The 22,727-nt window shown below is 32.7% G+C and overlaps 3 protein-coding genes across 3 annotated transcripts; 1 reads left to right on the top strand and 2 right to left on the bottom strand.

The window, feature by feature from the left end:
* Positions 1-2,357: 2,357 nt before the first annotated feature.
* Positions 2,358-2,954, bottom strand: LOC105669927 (uncharacterized). The gene has a single exon (XM_012363148.2). The coding sequence runs from the start codon at positions 2,952-2,954 to the stop codon at positions 2,763-2,765; it is 192 nt and encodes a 63-aa protein (XP_012218571.1). The 3' UTR covers positions 2,358-2,762.
* On the bottom strand, positions 2,875-5,908 carry mRpL53 (mitochondrial ribosomal protein L53). Its single transcript, XM_012363147.2, has 4 exons — positions 5,674-5,908; positions 3,939-4,051; positions 3,412-3,638; positions 2,875-3,130 (listed from the first exon to the last, which is right to left on the bottom strand). The coding sequence occupies exons 1-3, from the start codon at positions 5,820-5,822 to the stop codon at positions 3,433-3,435; spliced, it is 468 nt and encodes a 155-aa protein (XP_012218570.2). The 5' UTR covers positions 5,823-5,908; the 3' UTR covers positions 2,875-3,130; positions 3,412-3,432.
* Positions 4,047-22,671, top strand: AGO1 (protein argonaute-2). The gene is made up of 12 exons (XM_012363144.2): positions 4,047-4,399; positions 7,828-7,968; positions 8,057-8,337; positions 8,408-8,714; positions 8,784-9,006; positions 9,088-9,235; positions 9,311-9,574; positions 10,355-10,673; positions 10,831-11,182; positions 11,509-11,842; positions 11,913-12,112; positions 12,224-22,671. Exons 1-12 carry the CDS (start codon positions 4,288-4,290, stop codon positions 12,330-12,332), a joined length of 2,790 nt encoding a protein of 929 aa, XP_012218567.1. The 5' UTR covers positions 4,047-4,287; the 3' UTR covers positions 12,333-22,671.
* Positions 22,672-22,727: the final 56 nt, after the last annotated feature.

Below are 22,727 nucleotides of genomic sequence, written 5' to 3'. Positions count from 1 at the left end.
GTTTCTTCGTCTTCAAACTTTGTCGGTGCTCCAGAACGTTCTTTATCTTCAAGGTCAAAGTCATTATTTTTAAAGCGCCTAAACCAGTCTCTGCATGTCGTATTCGACAGAGCATTGTCACCATATGTTTCAACAAGAATTCTGTGTGCTTCAGCTGCAGATTTCTTTTGAATAAAGCAGTGCAATAAAATTCCCCGCAAAAACACTTTATTTGGCACAAAAGTAGACATTTTCGCAATAGGTAATTAAACACGTGGTTGACACTGTGGTAAACTGTATCTACTAGAATTTGAGGTTACATATAGTACTACTTAGCTGATGCGTTTCCGTACGAAATTCCATGCACAGAGTGCCGCTACGCCATCTTTTAAGAAACAGCGAGAACTTATTCAAGGACCTAATATTATTATTATCTCTTCGCGATATTGAATAGTAGACAGATGTCCAATCCGATCAAATTGTGCCAAATAAGATAAAATTCAGGGACATTATTACATATTAAATTATTTGAATTCATATTTGTCGTATATGTACTGGCAAAGATATGCGCAAATTTCATTAGGAACAAAGCCGCTCTATTCTGAGGTTTTCTTCAAATCTATATATAAACTAAACAAGTTATATACCTCAGAATTCCACATCATTTTAAAAAAGTATTTATAAATAATTTACTTTCAATCAGAAAAAATTAGAATACTTTTGTTTAAAGAAAGAGTAGCTTTAAGACAGAGAAAGGTGTAACCACTTAAAACCGCTGCCGCCGGCCCGCCATTTCGGATTTTGTGATTAATTTACCGATGTTCATACGTGGCTGTTGTTGCAGAGTTGCGGTCGTGCATATGGACGTTGACATCGAAGCGACGAGGGATGCGATTTCTCGAGTTCGTGAGTGATAACCGCGGCAGCCGTGCTGCCGCGACCACGTAGTTCCGCGTGTACGCACGCGGATAGAACAATACACACGGTGCGTCGTCATTCTGTGCGTGCGTGTGAACAGACTGTCGGGAATACCAATGTAAAGTGAAGAGCAAGCACTGTGAAAGGCTCTCCGTGATCTTTGCATGTCGTAATTCACCTGTCACCCGAGGATACACGCAAAATAAGGTGAGCGCGCGACGCGCTGAACAAGAAGCGTCGTCGTCGAATCAAAACGATAGAATTTAGCTAAAGCTACTTTATGGACTCTCATAGAACGGATGCTCTGTTTTTGCTATTGTGTGCTTTCAATTTCTACGCTTTAATGCTTTATTTGTTTCTATTTTTTTTTTATGTACTGCTTAATCTCTTCTATACTTTTAATGCTTTGTATCAGTTTTCTAATGCTGTGGATTGCTTCAGTAATTACTAAAATTTTATTATATTGTTCTTACACACGCAATACTCAGTTCAGTATGTTTGATGAATTTATTATCAAATACAATTAGCTGTATTTTTACCGCATATTTAACGTTATACTATGTTAAATAAGCGTTGAGAATACAAAATAAGAATTTTCAAAAATGCATCGAGAATGATACAAAATAATAACGAGATTTTTGTGCGAAAAAATATTTTATGTATATACATTTATGGTTTGTAGTAGGAAAATACATAGAAACTGTTTGGTGTGTTTCAACTTCCATGCATTATGATTTTATTATCGCGAGCGTCGCACTTCAACACGTCCATCTTGCTAATCTTGCACGATGTTAATCGTGAAGTAAATTTGTTCAAGTGAAACTGCGAGCATACGAGTTCTTATTTTCTAATGATTATTTTTTGCACGAGATATAAAGATTTCTTAATAGTTCGATTTAAGACGCATAAGCGTACGAAAGAGAAAAAGATATTGATAGTATGAATTTGAAGGAAACATACGTCCGCAAGGACGATAGCGATGCACAGGGCGGACAAAGAATAAAGGGAGTGAAACGCGTACGGATGAAATGGAAGGAAACGGGAGAGAGGAGGTGGGCGAAAGAAAGGAGAGGCAGAACTACTCGACAAACTTGAGAAACGAGAATTGCACCGGTCTGCCGAACTTCTCGTAGCTTGTTTGGACGATATTTTGCGTCTTTCCTTTTATGCATTCTACTGTTAATGGCACGGAAACATCTCAACATAGTACAATCTTTTAACTACTTGATATTATGCTATATTACATTGGTGACTACAATGAAATGAACTTCATGAATTTTTATTTACAACTTTGTCTTTTAATTATGTAGATAAAAAATATAGTATTCAACAAACGTATGTTAATAAGCATCATCCATTCAGTTAAAACAGTGGTTCTGTGCAAATCAAATGCGTTTCACAAAAAAATTAAAAAAAGAATTAATACTAATCGAGGTGATGAATATTGCAAATGCGGTCAATTATGAATTCTGAATAATTATTTATTTCCTGCAATTTCTTGCAAAGTTTTTTAACATGTATTTATTCGAAGAAGCACTTGTCGGTTATATACATACTTTTACATGCTTCCGTAAGTACAGTCATCTTGTTTATTTTAATTATCATTGCAAAAATTTTCTAAATGTTCTGTTCTTTCGAGGAATTCTATATGTAATCGTAATTTTTTTTTAATAACCACATTATTTAAAAAACTTAAACAAAAAATAAAAATAAATAATGGGTTTATTTTGATAATATTTGATACAAAATTGTTTAATTTTTTAATTAATAATTTATTATCAAGCGAATTTGTGATACATTACAAATGTATTCTTGTTTAACAAGTATGCGTACATTTTTTATAATTTAGTTCTTTATGCGTAGTCTTATTCAACGGGTTTTATAGTTATAAACCTCGAAAGAATAAATGCCACCAGAAAAGTACCCGCTACAAAACAAATGACAAAAATATACCAAGTTTCTTCGTCAAACACGTCGGTAAATGCTGGAACCTGACTATAAAGCACATCAATAAGCCTTAAATTATAATCTTTACTATTTCCCATCTGACTCGCCATTTTTTAAAATTATCTTCGGTTGCGTAGGTTTAAGACTAATACAACACTATCAGTAATTTCTTACGATTGCGCAGCTTATGGCTACGATTAAATATTTAAACTGTAGTACTAGATTATGAAGTTAATACAAATCGAAGTACCTTTCGATTTTTAGCAAGATTTTGTTGCGAAAAACCCTGTAAGAATGTAAGCAGTAATTGTTTATTCGGTCATTATCACTTTCTACAAAATTCAAACAAGCTTTAAACAAATTTGCATGAAATATTTATGCCATAAATGAGTAACAAAACTTTTCTGAATTAACAGTTACAGTTCACTAAATTACTATATATTTTGCAATATATGTCAAAGGACAAAAATCTTCTGTGTGATATATCAAAAAGGTATCTAGAAACATTCGTTTTATTTAAATACATAAAAATGAAAAATGTCTACATCGTGATAATTGATTTGTTACCAGTCACAAGTTGCCAATGTATTACAATAAAAATGGTCTGCGTTTTCTTCCTTCTTTTATTTTATAATGCGGTCGTTTTCGCTTTCTCCTTTTTTCCTCGAGTTCTTTTTTAGCTTCAATTGCAGCTGGATCAGGTGGAATTAATCTAGTGATGTGTTGATTATAAAGTTCCAAAATGTTCAGGGTCGTCAAAAGAGCCGTTTTTAATACTATTTTTTCACCTGACTCTGAAAATTAAACAATCGAGTGATCTATTTACTACTTATATTTGCATATAATCGCGAAAGAAAAGACGAAAACAAAGATCCAGATGAATGATTCAAATAAATAGCCGTAGGTTTATGATTAATTTCACAGAAAAAAGATTTTTGATTAATATACACAACTTGTTAGATGAGTGAGAAGATTGTTATGAAACATAATTGATTATTCTACACATTTTTTTAATATGAATGCTTATATGAATGAATTGCGATAACGACACGTTCTAAAACATGAATGAAAATTATTAAACAAATAATACTTACGAAGGTTGAACGTAACAGTTGGTTCAGAGCGATCGCACACGATCTCCGTTTTTATCGAACAGTACGGATTTGTTGCACTAATTTTCGAAGAGGTAATGTACTGTAGAAAATTTCTGCAAGTAAAAAACATTGTGCATGTTATGTTTATGTATCATCTGAGGTGGATGTCTGTACATTCTCTTTAAAATTATAGAACCTAAATTGTTTATTGCTTAAATCTATTCCTTCTTTGATAATTTTGTTACAGTTCTCACAATACTTTATAATAGAACATGATTTTCATTTGCCAATTTTATTTCCATGTCCATGTGTTATTCCTCAATGTTTGTCATTTCCTTTCACAGGCAAAATGGCACAAATGGAACAGCAATTACCGATTCCAATGCCAGATTTAAGTACTCTTCGTATAACTACAGCCGTCTCCATGCTTGGCAAAGCATATGGATGTGGCCAATGTAATGGTGAGTTTATTTTGTTTAAACAATTAGAAATAAGGAATATAAGAAATATTATAGCCCAGAAAATATTTGTCTGTGTACTTATCCTTAATACCTTTCTAATTATATACAACAAAAAGAAAAATTAAGTATAGATGATTAGCTTCTTCACGTTGAAACATTTTTGCATTCATAGAAATATCTAGGCCAATCATTTAAAAACATGTTCATAATCTAAATCACAAATGTCTTTTATATATCTCAGAACACTTTATTTATAAATTAAATTTTTATCACTGTTATTAAAAATATAATCAAATGGTCGCATTAAGAAGTTTTTTATAAATAAACGAGTTATTCAAAGTGGTGCGAGCACTGTGCACAGACAGATTTGGTAATTAACGACAGGAGAGTGAAAGAAAAAGGTGTTCTTATCTAATAATTCAATATTAAAGCGAGGGAGGTGGACGACTCATGTCGCAAACGGTATCGAACGCGACCGCGATTGTGTACAAACGTCAAAATCGTACAATATTTCACAATCACGAAGGGGCGGATGAAAAGAGTTTTCTCCTTCTTTACTTCTCTTATGCACTGTGATACACGTCTTACAAGAGTTATCTTGGAAAGATGGAGCAGGGACAGCTTAAGAATTTTCCGCGACTAGAATCCTTTTCCGACTGCAATAACACACGATTCGAGACTCTTCTATAAATAAGAGCTGCGCATCGTCTGCTAGCTAGTGCGAGGGGTGCAAGTTGCGCGTGCGTGTATTATCGACGTCATTGCTACTCAACCTGACCTGACCTGACCATCCGTGATAGTTAATCATTATATATCCGTCTTAAAACCTTTCAGGACAAATTTCATTCGAAACGTGTACATTCAATTCATATTTCGTCATATAGGCAACGCGATTTGAATAAATAAAATATTAATATTTCGAAAAATCAATGTACGATCCAATTGTATTATTCCCAATTTTTTTGTATTTATCTTTAGGAATTTTATTCAAGAAAATTTTCACGTGTAGTATAAAGAAATTACAAAATTATGTGACTAAAGTTTCGTATAAAAATTCCTTTATTGTAACTTTTTATAAAAATTGCATAATTTTACGTAACTTTTTCTAAAGATTTAGAAAAATAAGTATGATTTTGATGAATATCGCATATATTTGACAAAAATACATAATGCTTTCAAAGAATCGATAACGTTTTACGATATTCTCATTTGATTGTTCCCGCGACATCGTAATGTTGCTGCGCGACAAGTGCAGAGGACCATAGAAGACTAACCTCGTATCGATGACATGTTCATGGAACGGGTCGAAACGAATATTGATCTTTTTGACTGGTTTTAGATCAACGCGTTTCAACTGTTTTAAGATCGCGCTATAAACGCCACCGGGGGCACGCGTGAGAGTTCCGCTGAAGGGAATCGACATTTTCAGTGATGATGCAAGCACTCAATCGTACACGATGCACGTATCACTCGCAGTATCTGTCGGAAGTTGCTGCACCAATGTTGCCATCTGGCCAATTTTTTCGAAGGTTGGCAGCAGTTCGTACTGCACGCTGAGTTATAGAAAAGAACTACATTTAGAGTTTTTATAGAGCATTATCATCGACAAATATCTACTTTTGACGCGAAAAAAGTTTAACGTTAAAAAATTTTGTACATTGCTTGCGAAAGCTTGTGCAATCAATAAGAATTCATCAGAATAATTTGAATACTTTTCATATCCCGCGTATAATAACCTGCGAACGAGACGCACCCTGGTTGTGACTGGCGCGAAAAATTCTCAACCGTGATCGCAGTCTGTCGCGAGTGCGGCCAATGGGCGCCGCGCTAGCGGACGCCATTGCGGAGGACGGTCTCGTTTGGTGGTGGTGTCGTTCGCAGTGCGTGTTGTGGGGAAGCGTGTAGTGGCCAGTGGGGTCTTGTGTTGACTTTTTTACTTATTTATTAGTGGTTATCTGGTCTTTTACACTCGGCGACAGCGAAAATGTACCCCGCAGGACAACGTGAGTGTCATTGGATTGTTGTACCCACCCGAGGGGATTGCGAAAACCCCCGTAAACAAGCTGAACATGTCGCTGACGTTCGCAACGAACGAGCTCACGAGCTCGTAAAGCTCGCGAGTTCGTTCGATTGTTCGACATTTGGAATGACCCTCGGATGTTTCTTTTAACACCTTGTGGTCTATCAACCGTGTTTAAAACTTGACGAGGATGTCGCGACGTCCGTGCGTGATTCTCCGCGGAAGATTCATTGAATGACCTCGGATGAACCTCGTTCAACAGGCACGCGTGTCGTCATTCATCCGCAATCCGATAGTCAACGCGTTAGCTAATCCTGATCTAGCAACTGACCATCCCTTTTTCGATTATCCGTCATAGAAAGAATTATGTCAAAATGTAATAACTCTTAGTAGGAAACTTTGACTAATGACTTTTTAACTAATTAAAAAGATAATTATTTTTGGTTGTAATTGGCTTTCAGATTTATATTCAAATATATATTTAAATATATATTATAGGTGAAATATTTATTTTGAAATAAGCTAGCTGTCTATCATACATTTTTAACATGAGTAATTCTGTTTCAAGCTAAACAATGTGTTTATCGAAAGCAGTTTTTTAAGCGTTTATATGTTGAAACAATTTAGGAAAATATAGTATGTATGCTTCAAAAACTATGAAATTAACATCATAAAATGCTTGTGACATTTTAATATTAATGCATAATCTGTTTTTCATTATTTATAAATTAAGCTTATTTCAAGTTGGAGATAAAGCCATATTTTTTTTATGTTCGCAAAATTATTGTATTTTTTTATAAATTATATATTTTACAAGTACACAAATATAGATTGGGAATATACTCTTTGGGAATATAACTCTTTGCAAGTTGTAGATGTTAAAAATTATACATTAGCGGAAAGATTTAAATCTGAGTATGTCAAAAAACATTTACATATTTGATAATCTATATTTGATTATTTGTGCTATATTGGAATCTGTATATCATTTGTTTAAAATAGAAAAATGATATTAAAAATATATTTTATTATTTATTCTTTGAAATATATACAGATGTTTTTCTGCATTATGTTTATAATCAGTGGTGTTATATGTAAAAAAAGAAGTGTAAGATACTGTAATCTGTTGTTTAACTTTGGCTTAAAATTCTTCTTAAGCATTAATACTCGACTTCAAATAATTGCTTCACACATTTTACTCAACTTACTCTGGATAATATTATGTACAGAAATTGGTTATACAATCTAATTATAGTAATTTACATTCTAAAGTACTTAGAAAGAAATAAAAGATGACAAATTCAAACATTTTATTATGTAATATTATTTGTAATACTTTGTAAATAGACAAAATTTGTAAAATTTTTGATTTTTTATGAAATATTTTATATTGTTTCATTTTTTACAGCCCCCCCACCTGGACCCTCAACAAGTGGTGGTTCTGTTGGAACTGCGGGAGTTGCGGCAAGTAGTGTTGCAGCTCCCAGCAACATGGGGCTTGTTCCAGCACAACAGGCACACACTCCTCCTCAACCTGCAGAACTGCCAAGTAATTTCATTTTATAATTCTATGTTTTATTGAATTACAAGTCTGATGAAAAATTGGCTCTATGTAAATAATTTAATATTGTTTTCAGTGTTTACATGCCCTCGAAGACCAAACATAGGACGAGAAGGTAGACCGATCGGTTTGAGAGCTAACCACTTCCAAATTAGTATGCCACGTGGTTATGTACACCACTATGACATCAGCATACAACCTGATAAATGTCCTCGGAAAGTTAATAGAGAAATTGTAGAAACAATGGTTCATGCTTATACTAAAATATTTCAATCTCGTAAGCCTGTGTTTGATGGCAGAAATAACTTGTACACAAGGGACCCCTTGCCTATTGGGCATGACAAAGTAGAATTAGAGGTAAATTATCATTTTGCACTGCTGTTTGTAAATGTATGATTTCGAACTAATATTATAATTGTCTTTACAGGTTACACTGCCTGGTGAGGGTAAAGACAGAGTTTTTCGAGTGGTCATCAAATGGTTGGCGCAGGTTTCATTATTTGCTTTAGAAGAAGCTCTCGAAGGACGAACTAGACAAATTCCATATGATGCTGTTCTTGCTTTAGACGTTGTAATGAGGCATTTACCATCGATGACATATACTCCAGTAGGTAGATCGTTCTTTAGTACACCAGAAGGGTACTATCATCCACTAGGTGGAGGTAGAGAAGTGTGGTTTGGTTTCCATCAATCAGTGAGACCATCGCAATGGAAAATGATGTTAAATATTGATGGTAAGTGGAAGATAAATTTTCAACTCGAACTATGATTTACGACTTGTTACTTATCTGTCTTTATTTTAGTTTCTGCCACTGCCTTCTACAAAGCGCAGCCGGTTATAGAATTCATGTGTGAAGTATTAGATATCCGAGATATCAATGAACAAAGAAAACCACTCACGGATTCTCAGAGAGTAAAATTTACCAAAGAAATCAAGGGTCTCAAGATCGAAATAACTCACTGTGGAGCTATGAAGCGAAAATACAGAGTGTGCAATGTTACACGTAAACCAGCTCAAATGCAATCGTAAGTATATATTAAAAGGATGATATAGTTAGAATAAAACATAATCGAAGATATAAATACATTATTTATCATGAATTATAGATTTCCATTGCAACTGGAAAATGGACAAACGGTCGAATGTACAGTTGCCAAATATTTCTTAGATAAGTACAAAATGAAGTTGCGCCATCCACATCTTCCTTGCTTACAAGTTGGTCAAGAACATAAACACACGTATTTGCCGCTTGAGGTTTGTATACAAAATTTTTAATTAATGTATTTTTTCTTTGTTGAAAAATAAAATTACACAATTATATGATTTTAGGTTTGCAATATCGTCGCTGGACAACGTTGCATTAAAAAGTTGACTGACATGCAGACTTCGACTATGATCAAAGCGACAGCACGTTCCGCGCCAGACCGTGAACGAGAGATTAACAATTTAGTCAGAAGGGCTGATTTTAACAATGACTCTTACGTACAAGAATTTGGATTGACTATATCGAATAGTATGATGGAAGTCAGGGGTCGTGTCTTACCTCCGCCCAAACTACAGTACGGAGGGCGCGTAAGTTCCCTCAGTGGACAGGTGAGAAACTTCCAACTAAATCAGTCAGGTCTAGCCAAATCACACATTTGCAGAGGCTAATCATTTTGATTATTCTTTAGCAGGCATAAGTTTATAGCACCGGATGTTCCATAAATCATTTATTACATTTTCCTTATAGAATCTGTAAAGCTGTAAAGGTTATAAGATATTTTTATGCTAATCGCTATTCTCCTGATTTTGGCGTATTTAATTGTTACTTTTCATCTTTGGAATATAATAGCCTTTACACTTCATAATTTATGTCGCGTGTATTATAGTTAACGTCTGTTTAGTAATAAGATATTTGACATATATCTCTACACATGTGGCCATAAGTTGTCAAATGAATGCATGGGTTCTAGACCTGGTTGATTTGATATCTGGGCTGTTAGTGTAACGAATATTCAAATTATCCTAAGAAATTATTGTAAATGATAAAAGTGATGAATACAATTTTTCTCTTTTGTAGTAGAGAATTGTAATCCACGGTTTACAAATGTAACACTAATGTTACATTTGCAGTCCGATATCACTTGCGAAAGTCTGATGCTATCAGTACCTGTTCTATGCAGCATAGTAATAACATTTTTAATTATCTCTTTTTACTAGATTTTGAGTTACACATTTATTTATATTGTCTAGTGAATCAACAATTGCATTAAATGAAATAAGAGAGAAAAATATGTTTGCATATGGAAAGACTGATGTATCAGCTGCAATAATTACATATTATTTAAGCAATTCGTTTAAACACTCAATAACGCATACATTTCCCTAAAGACAAAGCAACAGGCGATGCCTAATCAAGGTGTATGGGATATGCGTGGTAAGCAGTTCTTTACGGGAGTGGAAATTAGAGTGTGGGCTATTGCTTGTTTTGCGCCGCAAAGAACTGTGCGTGAAGACGCATTACGTTCATTTACGACGCAACTCCAGAAAATTAGTAATGACGCTGGTATGCCCATTATTGGACAGCCATGCTTCTGTAAATATGCCACTGGACCAGATCAAGTCGAACCTATGTTCAGATACTTGAAATCAACTTTCTCGCAATTGCAATTAGTTTGCGTTGTATTACCAGGAAAAACTCCTGTATATGGTAATTATACATAAATGTTCATATCTGAAAAGGAATATAGAATATTTAGAATTATATAATACATTTTAAAGCAAATTTATTCACTTTTGATTTTCGAGTAGCTAATTTTGTGCAATTTCCACGAACGTGTTAAAGCCAGTTTTTTTGCCTTTTTTAGCTGAAGTGAAAAGAGTAGGAGATACATTATTGGGTATGGCAACTCAGTGTGTACAAGCGAAGAATGTCAATAAGACATCACCGCAAACATTATCCAATCTCTGTCTTAAAATAAATGTCAAATTAGGAGGAATCAATAGCATTCTAGTACCTAGCATAAGACCGAAAGTATTTAACGAACCAGTTATATTTCTTGGAGCTGATGTGACTCATCCGCCAGCAGGAGATAACAAAAAACCTAGCATAGCCGCTGTAGTAGGTAGTATGGATGCTCATCCATCTCGATACGCGGCAACTGTGAGGGTTCAGCAACATAGGCAGGAAATTATTCAGGAGCTCAGTTCGATGGTTAGGTAAGTAATGTAATTTCAATATAAAGTTTTTAATTATATACAAAATTTTATGATAAAACTTTGATAAATCTTTGTGCTTTGTAAGATTCAATAGATTAATTGTGGCAATAAAATAAATACGATGTCGGAATTCTCGGATAAATTTTTGATATGAATGTTATTATAAAATTATTAAAAATTAATTGCTTTATAAATAGATTGCAAAGTCGTTAAAAAATAATCATGAAAAATATCGTATTCACTTTAGCTTTTACTATAGTTCTGCTTATTTCTATTTATTTTATTTTATATAAAAGTCATTTCTAACAATGCTTTTTTCTTTTAAGGGAATTGCTGATAATGTTTTACAAGAGTACGGGTGGATATAAGCCACATAGAATAATTCTGTACCGTGACGGTGTCTCCGAAGGCCAGTTTCTTACGGTTTTGCAACACGAATTAACTGCCATTCGTGAGGCGTGCCTCAAGCTCGAGATCGACTACAGACCCGGCATTACGTTTATCGTAGTGCAAAAGAGACATCACACACGTTTGTTCTGCGCGGACAAAAAGGAACAAAGTGGAAAAAGTGGAAATATCCCGGCAGGCACAACTGTCGACGTGTGCATAACTCATCCGACAGAATTTGACTTTTACTTGTGCAGTCATCAGGGTATCCAGGTAAGTTTATCAATTTTTCATAAGAACATACTTGTCAGATGTTATAAATATTTGCTTCCATTTATTTTAGGGCACATCACGACCGTCGCATTATCATGTTCTTTGGGATGATAATCACTTTGAAAGTGACGAATTACAATGTCTCACGTACCAATTGTGTCACACTTATGTCAGGTGTACAAGATCCGTCAGTATACCAGCACCGGCGTATTATGCTCATCTGGTAGCATTCCGGGCAAGATATCATTTGGTCGAGAAAGAGCATGATAGGTGAGTTGAGTTCTTATCATTTGTCGTAATCGATGCAATGGAGCAGATTGCATAATATATATAATCTAATTATACGCACGATATTTATCGTATACAATTTTAATATTACAGTGGGGAAGGATCTCATCAGTCAGGTTGTAGCGAGGACAGGACACCGGGAGCAATGGCACGGGCGATCACGGTTCACGCCGACACGAAACGAGTCATGTATTTCGCATAATTTCTTTCCTGCGTCGCCAACTGGATTATCGTATTATTAGCGTCAGAAAACAGATTGCATGCAATTGCGGCACAGTGACGGGTGCGAGAAGTTTCATCGAGCAGCCCGGATCAATGGCAGCCGCGATCGAAACGCGTCGCGTTCCAAGTTCTGCGACTACTTAACAGTTAGGGCAATTTTCTTCAATGATAAATTTGCGCGCGTAGAGTCGAATGTCTATATAGTGAATTTTTCTTGAACAATATTTGTATTATAAACTTCCTCCTCGAGATCTATTCTTACTCATATGCGAATATACATAAAATATAAATGTCATATTGACTTATGACATTCATATTCTATATATACTCACATAACTACGCGATGGAAAATTGATTACGTAATGAGAGAATAGCGCAGGAGAAGTTTATTTTACGTTCAAATAGTTTATAATACAGTTAAATGCATAATATAGTTCACAATATGAACATTCGACTGTATTTTTTTCTTCCCCGCTTATTTTTTTTTTTTTTTTTTTTTTTCTTTATTCTTAATCAAGTCTGTACACAATAGCTTTTTAATGTGTATGTGTGACATTATACGTTATATTCACATTTGTACAGTAAGGATAAGTTTTCGATTGATTTTCTTTGTATAAAATAAGTTTTTACGAGAGGTGCTTTTAGTTAATACTGTTTATAGATCGGATGAAAAATATTTTGCACTAATGGGAAAAGTCGTCTGCGATCGAAATAAACGAAAGATAAGTTTTATCTTTTTCTTTATGAAATTTAGGCTAGATTGAATCATAGAGAGGATTGTCACCTCTCCCAAATTAATGAGTTTCAAATATGAAGTTCAGTTATATCGAAGTACAGGAGTACTTTTTAACTAAATAAATTTACAATGAAATCTTAATTTTTCCAGGGGACGAATTTTCCCTAGCATTTGTGTGCAAAAGAATTTGATTAGAGAAAAAACCAAAATCACACAAAGTCATAATTATATAAATCGCTGTTTGCGAGACTGTTATCTTGTTGCATGTGTATAGTTCATTTCGCGAGGAGTGAAACTCCATCCTGTAAATTCTGTAAATTTTAGATCTCTAAACGTGCTGCAGAGACATAGAAAACGATAGATTATCGGTAGATGATGAGATGCCTTTAAAGGTCGTAAATCACATCGCGTCGCATCTTCTGAATTACAATACCACTATCTTTTATACGACACAGTTTTAATCAGTCTAAATCTCGCAAAATCATTTTAAAATAATCTTGAAGTATTCTTGAAAAATCGATAAAGCAACACCAATTCGTGTGTATACTTCGACTAAGAAGTATAGTTGATAAGAACGGATATAATCTTCGTAAAGACAGTTATGTAGTAGAATTAGTCGAGGAGTGTTATGTAGAGCACGCATGCTATTTATATGACTTTGTCATAATTTGATGGCTAGCGTTCATTTGAGAGGAATATTATCGAGAGTCATTCTCGATATACATATTTGATTAATCAATTGCATGTATGACTCACTAAAAAAATACTGCAGAAAGATACTTTCCTACTTACTCTTACTCTCTTTACTTCCAAGCATTACTCTCAAACTGGACACTAAGCTATAAGGATCCAAATCCGGTATAGTTTAATCGTTACTTTGATGTTACTAATCGTTAAAATGTACATTTTATTCGTCTCACTTTAATTTCTATTAAGTCGTTATCATCTGCACGTTGCACACAGCTCATAATCTATGCTCGCATTAGCTATTCGTAATGCTATTAATGATGCTATATAAACTAGAATACAATTCTAATGATACAACTTTATCTGTGTTAAATGCGCATGATATAAAAATGTAGGGGATGAAAGTAAACGCGGATATCCATGTTTAGTGTCCGAGATAAGAGAGAAGCCGGGGTATTTATCTATTCAAATAAAAGATGGCTATGAATAAGTCGAATTTATATGGCATTAGATATGGGCCTCGTCAATGCAGTGCATGATGCTTCGGGGAAAAAAAGAAAAAAAAAAACAAATCGGATACCACATCGATGTAATGCGAAATTATGCAAACACATGTATTAGCTGTAGGATCAATTATGCTTTAAGAATGAATTAAAATCCAGGATTATGATTAGTTATAAGAGTATTATAAGAGTAAAGCCTTTAATTAGTTGTCAGAGAGTAAGCTGTTAATTGTAAGAGAGTAGCTATGTTTTACTTGATAATGCCAAATTTTAGAGGTTTCGTATTTTTATTGTAATGATGACGATTCTTGTGCAAATCTATTTCAATGGATCTTTTGGAACAATAATACAATAACGCATACAAATAAGCAAGCCTTGCAAATAACATATATAATCTAGCTTATGTGAATAGGATATTAATAGGGATCCTATTAATGTACGGATAGAAATTCTGTTAATGTATAAGATATAATTACGTATTAACTGTCGCTAAATTATTGTGTATCATTAGAATCATTAATATGTCAAGATTTTGTGAGCGCTTCATAAAAACTGTCAAATTCCTATTGCAATCAATTGTACAATTTCTTCTCAACTGATACAAAAGTGAATATATAACATTGGACAGCTTATGAATCAGTATTAATGACAACAATTTTATTGAGAGAAGATATTTTTTGAAAATTATTTTCTTGAATCACCGATCATGCAAATGCGGAAATGTTCAAATACATTAATGATTCTAATGTTAGGTTTATAATGTTATTATATCGAAAACTATGGAAAGAGGTCCTTAAACCATCAATAATATTTATTCTAGTTGTTAAAGTAAAACATATTAAGTAAAGTTAAGTCCGTATTCTCCTCGACAGAGACAGCTAGACAGTTGATAATGTGTACGTTGAACATTTAAAATTTGCAAGTTTTAAGTGAAGTTTATTTTCGACATCAGAGCGATTGAGTGAGCTAGCGACTTTTATTATGTATAATCTGTTCCGAAACATGTAAGCATAGCCGGGATATAATAGTCATCAAGACAACTTATATATATGATAGCTAAAAGAAAATACACTGAAGAAGTAAGGAGAGTAAAACAAAAAAAAATTATTCGCGTTGTTGAAGATGTGTAGGTATCACACATGTGAATGAGCGACAAGAAAATATATTATGAATCGTCATTTTTCGAGCTGTAACTAAGTGATGTGAAGGACAAATATTATTAGATTATAAGACAAATTATGGACTACCAAATTAGATTTTAAGGCAAATTGTCGACGAATGAGTAGCTGCGATAATATAATCGATGACAGTAATCGAATACCAAAAGGAGCCGAGGCATATCGGTGAACCGCGAGGTTCAATTTGAAATTTTATGTACAATCGAATGCATTAATGGATGAATAATGCAGCATAATGGATGGATTTAACATGTTAAGTATCATGTCTCGCACATTTTTGCTTATAAAACTGCCCGAGGAGTTTTATTTTTTCACATAGTAATACTTAATGTATTAAATTCTGCGATCAAAAATTTCTCTATAATACTTAAAAGGCACATTTTTATTTACTTTTTACATTTTTTATTGATAATATGTTTCAGTTCTTTTAGATTTGTTAAGAATCGGTGAATCATGAAAACATACATGACCTATTAATACATTCGAATATCTATATATAAAGTCCTGTCTAAAAAATCTCGGAATATATTTATAAAAAGAAAAATTCATTCACAAGATCTTAGTCTCGTCCATCTCCTTGAGGACATGAAGGGTGCGTTCCACTTAACGCCCGCAACGCTCCTAGGATCATTTTATCCTTGTTTTTCATCGAAAGTTAAACGAGGATAAAATGATTCTAGGAGCGTTGCGGGCGTTAAGTGGAACGCACCCGAAGTGGTCTCTTGGAAGCGAATAGAGAAATTTTACGAAAATTGAAGAAAATCTTGGAAGTTCTTTTTGTTAACATGTTGAGTATCGTTTACGATTTAGCCTGGATTCCAACTGTGCTCTTAAATTCTAGTAGAAATTTGGATCATCATATACGATTCCAAAGAAACTATTTAGAAGGAGATGGAGGAGAGTAGAACCGTTGGTGAGTTTTTTAAATATATTTTGGGAATTTTTAAATATAGAATAGCACCTCGTATCAGTGCTTTTCCTCGCGTTTTTCCGAGAGCAAAAATTTCATGCGCCGAGTAAACCGAAAATAAAACAAGACTACCCTTACCTGTAAATACATCTCGATCATTTATTCGTAGATATTCATGGAAAAATAAGAATGATACATTTGATAAGCCCTGATTTGATATTAATGAAGTAACGAGGTATTATGGAAAATGTTTTAAATGTTTCACATTTTTTCTTAACTAGAGATTTCTCGATAATTATAAGCTCGATGTTTTTAATGAATATTGAATTAGAAGTCACAGAAGTCACATTGATCGTCACAGCTCCACACTTCAATATTTTTAGTTGTTGAAACTTTCTGTCAAACTTAACAATTCACTGGAAAAATGTTTTCATATTTTTAATCATATTCTTGTTAAAAAAAAGCTCTGCAATTAAGCAGAGATTGGCTTGTAAAAGCCAAAGAAAAATCAACTCTAGATTTATCAGAGAATCTGAAACTGATCATGCATATTAGAATTATGTATATTCAAATCCTGTATAAAAAAGTATGTAAAATAATTAGTGAAAAAAAATATATAATACAGAAGGAACTGAAATAAGCCAGTAAAACATAGAAAAAAGCTATTTAACTTTGTAGCATGCAGCTTAGAAGTTTAAGGGCAAAGATAAGGCAAAATTTAATGTAAATAATTTATATATATACACATATATATATATATATATATATATATATATATATATATATATATATGTTATTATTTCTTATGAAAATAATTAATGCTATCTTAAAAAACAAGTATATTTACTTTCGCATTCACCATCAAATCTTCTGCGCGACAGAAAAATTCATGAGATTGTACAGATATGTAATTAAACAAATCTCAATTATATAATAATTGGCAATATCAAACTTTTGATTCTTAAAAAATGCAAATTTTGCTTCTCATATCTATAATATTATATAGAAGTTTCAAAGCCAATAAAAGATTTGCGTTTCACAAATTTTTGTTCAGAAGACTAATGCAGCGAAAGTAGAAAATACTAAAATCTCCATTAAAATTTTAGCTTTCAAAAACGTTAACGACTTGCGACATTATAGTGTAAGTTTGCTACTTAAGGCGTGTGCGAAATGCATAGATTTCAAAGTGTCAGCTTTAAGAGTGCCAGCAAATGAGCGATCAATAATAACATTTCATGATAGCGTAATGCCGGGAACGATATTAACATTAGATATAACTTTTGAGAAGTTTATAGTTTCATCTCTAATTTTTAAATATGAGTATATGTATATAGTATATGAATATACTATTACTAATCGCTTTTTGAGGTGAAGTCTGTCTCTAAAATGATCGCAGTGTGTCTGGTAAAATAAGGTACCGCATAACGCAGCACAGGAACGACGACTTACTAGTTTAACATTGTAAAAGTAACGCTTTATGGATAAAATCGACTCATTTTGTTAACGATGGAAAATGATTTTAGCTGAATTTTGAGTGCCTAAATCTGGCGGCTATGCGTTTTTCTTTTGTTTCATGACATCTGCCCGATAACGTATACCGTTTAATTAAAGCTTTAAAGATAGCGTTAAGAGAAAGGAAAGCGACCATACAATGTTTTTTTATTTTGTTGATTGATTTTCTGTGAATGAATAAATAGTTAATAGTGTTGTGTCTTTTAAGCGAATTAATATGAGAAACAAAGATAAGTAATAGATCTCATCGCTCTGTCGAGAAAACAACAATGGGGCATCAAAAATTCCTTTCATTAGAATTAATTTGACAAATGAATTAGAATTAATTTCACATTTCCATTGCAATCATATCAATCCGTATGTTAATCCACGACTCATTCTGCATCATCGTCAACTGCTTTAGATAATGTAATTTACGATGGAAGTTGAATTTGTTAAAAAATGCGATTCATTTATTATATTCGAATAAAATGTAAGATATATCGAAATTGTGCAGTGTACCATTCTTGATTAAGAAGTCTTGGCGTTTTTCTTTTCTTTTACATTGTATTATTTGTCACGTTTTAATACATTTCCAATGTCTACTAATTTTTTTCTAACAATAAATTTTATATTTTGTAATACACGAAATATATTATCGATATTACAATTAAAAGCAACTGTTTATTTTATGAAAGTAGAGAATAACTTTTGACATGCTTAAATTGTTTTTGCAAGTTTAGCCAGTTCAGTAAGTAAAGTAACTTCTTAATGAGGAAATTGAATGCAATATAATGTGGATTAACATCGTATTCACGAAAGAGAATAAGAAATATGACCCCTTATCCATTCACGACAAGAGCAATTCGTCGTTCCTATAAACATTAGTTGAAACTCAAGTTTCTGAAAGTGATGGAAAATTAGTTGAAGTGTTGGATGTAATATTTAAAAAAAAAAATTTTAATATAATTTCAAACTTTTTAGAAATGCAAAAGTCTTGTATATTTAGTGTAAAACGTACTGTATTTAACTCATCTTTCTAAATTTAAGAAAATTATGCTAAATGTATAATAATTTTTTTTAACTTACAAACTAAAGGAAATTATATTTAAATTAACTTTTAGTCTTTTAGTTTAAGTCTTAAAAAAATGGAGTACTGTTATATTAAACACTTTAATTAAATCTCTCAATTGAGTTTGACTAATGTTTATGGCTATGGCCCGTAATAATTCAGTATAATCCAGAGAACAAATAATATTGATGATGCATTAAGAAACCTCGAGATTCCACCGTTAGAAAGAACAACTCAATATATAAATTTTTCTGTATCTCCAAGTGCCTGGCGCTTCGTCCGCGCGTATTTGACGTTTGCAAACAATAAAGTTGAACGCAGGTAATGACTTTCGAGATTCTAAAAGAGAAAACTGGTGAGCGAGGAAAAAGAGAAAGAGAGAAGGCCATCATAAACAAGTATCGTAGAGAAGCGCGGTCGATAATAATTAATTGATTAAGGGATCATAAGTCTAGATGGATTAACTACTTGTTAAGGAGTGAGACAATGCTGCTAAGTAGCGAAAGTCGCCGAGTTCTTCAACTTGGCCGCGCGCTGAAAGTATAAACTTAAATTATATCTGTTAGAATTTTAATCATGCCTGGTCAAAATGATAACAAATATTAGGTGTAAGATAATATATCTATATACATATACATATATACGGGTGTTCCACCAAAAGTGCCACCCCCTTTTATCTTTTAAATTAAAAGAGATAGACCATAATAAATATAGGTATATCAAATTAAATGGTTTAAACTGAACTTTATTGTGAGCATAATAGTTGCTTACAAAAGCTATTCGTGTTAACGCGATATAGCTAACTTCTGACTCGTGCGTTAGAAATTAACGTATGTCAATTGAAGTTGTAACGCTGTTAATTATTAATTAATTATTGAAGTTTGCTATATCGCAGGGCCAAAAGTGAAAAGGTAGACGTCGCCCGCGATATTTCAAATCGATAAAACTCGTATAATATGTAAAATATTTATATTAAATTATATATCGTTGTATTCTTTTCAAACAGCGCTACAATTTTTCTTATATCAAAATATCTACATCATTATAAAAAAATTATGCATACCTCTCTTTTAATTTAAAAGATAAAAGGGAGTGGTCACTTTTGGTGGAACACCCTGTATATATTCATATATATATATATATTTATGAATGTCGGACGAATAAGTTTTGAATAATTAACAATCCAATAATGTGTGTGTATGTGTGTGTGTACGCGTGCGTGTGTGTCTTACATAATTACTGTATCATTAATTCATTAGTTTTGAGATCTTGAGCATAAATTACGCATAATGCATGTATATCATCATATATTAAATATCGCTAATAATTGTTTTCGAAATATTGCGATTAAAATTAGCGAGATGGAAAATTTAAGCGAAGAGAATAGTGCTTTGCGAATAATTACGAATGCTCTACATAATATTAAATAAATTGTGAATTACTTGTTATAAAATACACCGATGATTATGTTCTATATTATATTTACGATTATTGTATTCACTAATTAAGTTTGCATTATGCAAACATTCGACGACGACTAATTTATTATTGTTATAAGTTATATTTATCTGGAGAAACCAAAAGAAAATCATAATCCGTGACCACATCCCGTGATCTCAAAACGCACTACCGATAGAAATTTGGCGCAAGTGCTAGAGAAATTACAATAATATGTGAACGTAGCGTTTAGTCTTTCTGTCAAAATGTAGTTCAAACTTTGTCATGTAATTGTAATTAAAGAAACATATGACATATATTATTCTACATAATTAAGGGTTTAGAAGAGACGAGACGAATCTAATACAAATAAAAATCTGCTTCTGTAAAAATTTAACGTTTCGTGTATATAACGTAGCAAGATGCAAAACAAAATCAAGCACAGAAATTTGAGACTTTGTGTAGAATTTTAAAGAAAGTTACGGTAAAGCCAATATTTTGTCTAACACACTGGCGAGAGGCAAGCGTCCCACTCGCTTCTGTGCGAAATGGTTCTTAAATAATCGATGTTTCTTGTCGATACACACCTTCCAAATGTATTCGATGCACGATCCGTGTGTATTGTTAAACTTGCGTCTCTCATACAGCGTCTCTGTTTATTCTGAGAGTACGTTTTTATTACGTGTAGAATATAAAACGTAAGGTCTTGTAATTTGTGTGCGATTATATTTGATGTAAGGTGTAATGTCTTTATATATTAGTATGTAAAAGATTTGGACATAAACAGACAAATCTAACGGATCTAATGAACCCAAAAAAATTTCACATTAATAACACATTAATGATTTTAACATTGAATATATTCAGTTTAAAATATATACATATGTGTAGTAGTCGAAATCAGGAATTGGAAAAAAAAACTTGTTTGCTTAAACTATACATACTAATATATGAGACGTCTTTTTATCTTATAGATGTTTTATGTTATTTAAAATTATGTCGCTGTTATATGCTATATGAACATTCATCCGCAGAAGATCTTGACTGATGCCTGGAGGAGTCGACAGTTTCTTGTTGGCTGGAGTTAGTTGGTTTGCAGAAATATTGGATTCTATGGTCGGATTGTCGACGTGTGATTGACAGAAGTATCGACAATAAATATTGGTTGTTTTCAAAGCGCTGATGGAAATGACATTTTCTATTTCACAAATGTAACGTATTTTAATGAGCATTCTTAAGTAAAAACAATTGTTGACGAATACGAGATAATATCATCAGATATTTCGTTTTATATTTCATTGATTTGTTACTAACTGTATATTTTATTATAGCAAAAGAGAATAATTGCAGAATTACACGAGAAAATCCGTACAATAATATGTATATGTTTCTGACACTTTGGGCACCAGGCTAGATCAGCGTTAACTGAACTCTCTTTCTTTCTGTATACGTTATAAATTGATAATATAATCTAGAAAAAGCTAGCAAATCGTTAACCCGGAATGTTAACTCGAATCGTTAATCATTCCGTATAATCATCCCGCGCGTACCATGGAAATAATTTGTGTTAACGCGAAAAAAAAGAATATAATGTGCGCCTAATGTTAAAAAACAATACGAGGGTAAATGGAGTTATAAATTAAATAGAAAATTTTGTAAATTATTTCGAAAACATAGATATTATAAGGTTGATTCATCTATGAATCAATTGGGACATGCCATATAGATAACTAAATACAAAATTCCGCTTCTAATGTAATCAAAAACATCATTTAGATGGGGAATCAATTCACTGGTACACGCCGAAGAGGATGTAAAATATCGTAATCTTGCACGAGCAAGAGCAATAGGTGCGAGATTGCTCAAAAATTTTTTGTATATATATATACATATATATAATAAGTATATAATGTAAAACACATATAATACTAGCATATATATAATGTCGCAATGTTTGTAGGGATTACGATTTTCATTACAATTTTCAAGAGCACATTCATTGTATATAAACTATTTACGTATATATATATATATAAATCTACATCCTACATTGAATAGCAGCCACGACTGAAATTATCTCTTAAACATTCTGTGTCTAATATAATGCAGCCAACTCATGTTGACTATCAATTAATATATAATTCAACGTACGGGTTATTCTTACTCTCTCTCTCTCTCTCTCTCTCTCTCTTTTAGTCTTTCAATTAATTATGTATAGATTTTTTAGACCGTGAAACTTAGTCACATAAGATTTATTATGAGTGGTATAGTTTTAGTGCGAAATCTGAATAAACTTTAAAATTTATTATTGGATTATCGTTTTCACCCATTGGATTATTGGATTTTAGTAGTCTAGTCAGA

Source organism: Linepithema humile, chromosome 1 (genome assembly GCF_040581485.1).
Source record: "Linepithema humile isolate Giens D197 chromosome 1, Lhum_UNIL_v1.0, whole genome shotgun sequence".
In the NCBI taxonomy this organism is placed as follows: domain Eukaryota; kingdom Metazoa; phylum Arthropoda; class Insecta; order Hymenoptera; family Formicidae; genus Linepithema; species Linepithema humile.
The sequence above is the reverse complement of the archived record's forward strand: the minus strand, read 5'-3'. Positions and strand labels throughout refer to the sequence as shown.

Excerpts from the sequence above, each read along its gene's own strand:
- mRpL53 (XM_012363147.2), bottom strand. The coding sequence starts at position 5,822 with ATGTCGATTCCCTTCAGCGGAACTCTCACGCGTGCCCCCGGTGGCGTT. Across the intron at positions 4,052-5,673 it reads GAACATGTCATCGATACGAG|AAATTTTCTACAGTACATTA; the intron begins GTTAGTCTTCTA and ends TTTTACTTGCAG. Across the intron at positions 3,639-3,938 it reads AACTGTTACGTTCAACCTTC|AGTCAGGTGAAAAAATAGTA; the intron begins GTAAGTATTATT and ends TTTAATTTTCAG.
- LOC105669927 (XM_012363148.2), bottom strand. The coding sequence starts at position 2,954 with ATGGCGAGTCAGATGGGAAATAGTAAAGATTATAATTTAAGGCTTATT.
- AGO1 (XM_012363144.2), top strand. The coding sequence starts at position 4,288 with ATGGCACAAATGGAACAGCAATTACCGATTCCAATGCCAGATTTAAGT. Across the intron at positions 7,969-8,056 it reads TCAACCTGCAGAACTGCCAA|TGTTTACATGCCCTCGAAGA; the intron begins GTAATTTCATTT and ends TATTGTTTTCAG. Across the intron at positions 12,113-12,223 it reads GTCGAGAAAGAGCATGATAG|TGGGGAAGGATCTCATCAGT; the intron begins GTGAGTTGAGTT and ends TTAATATTACAG.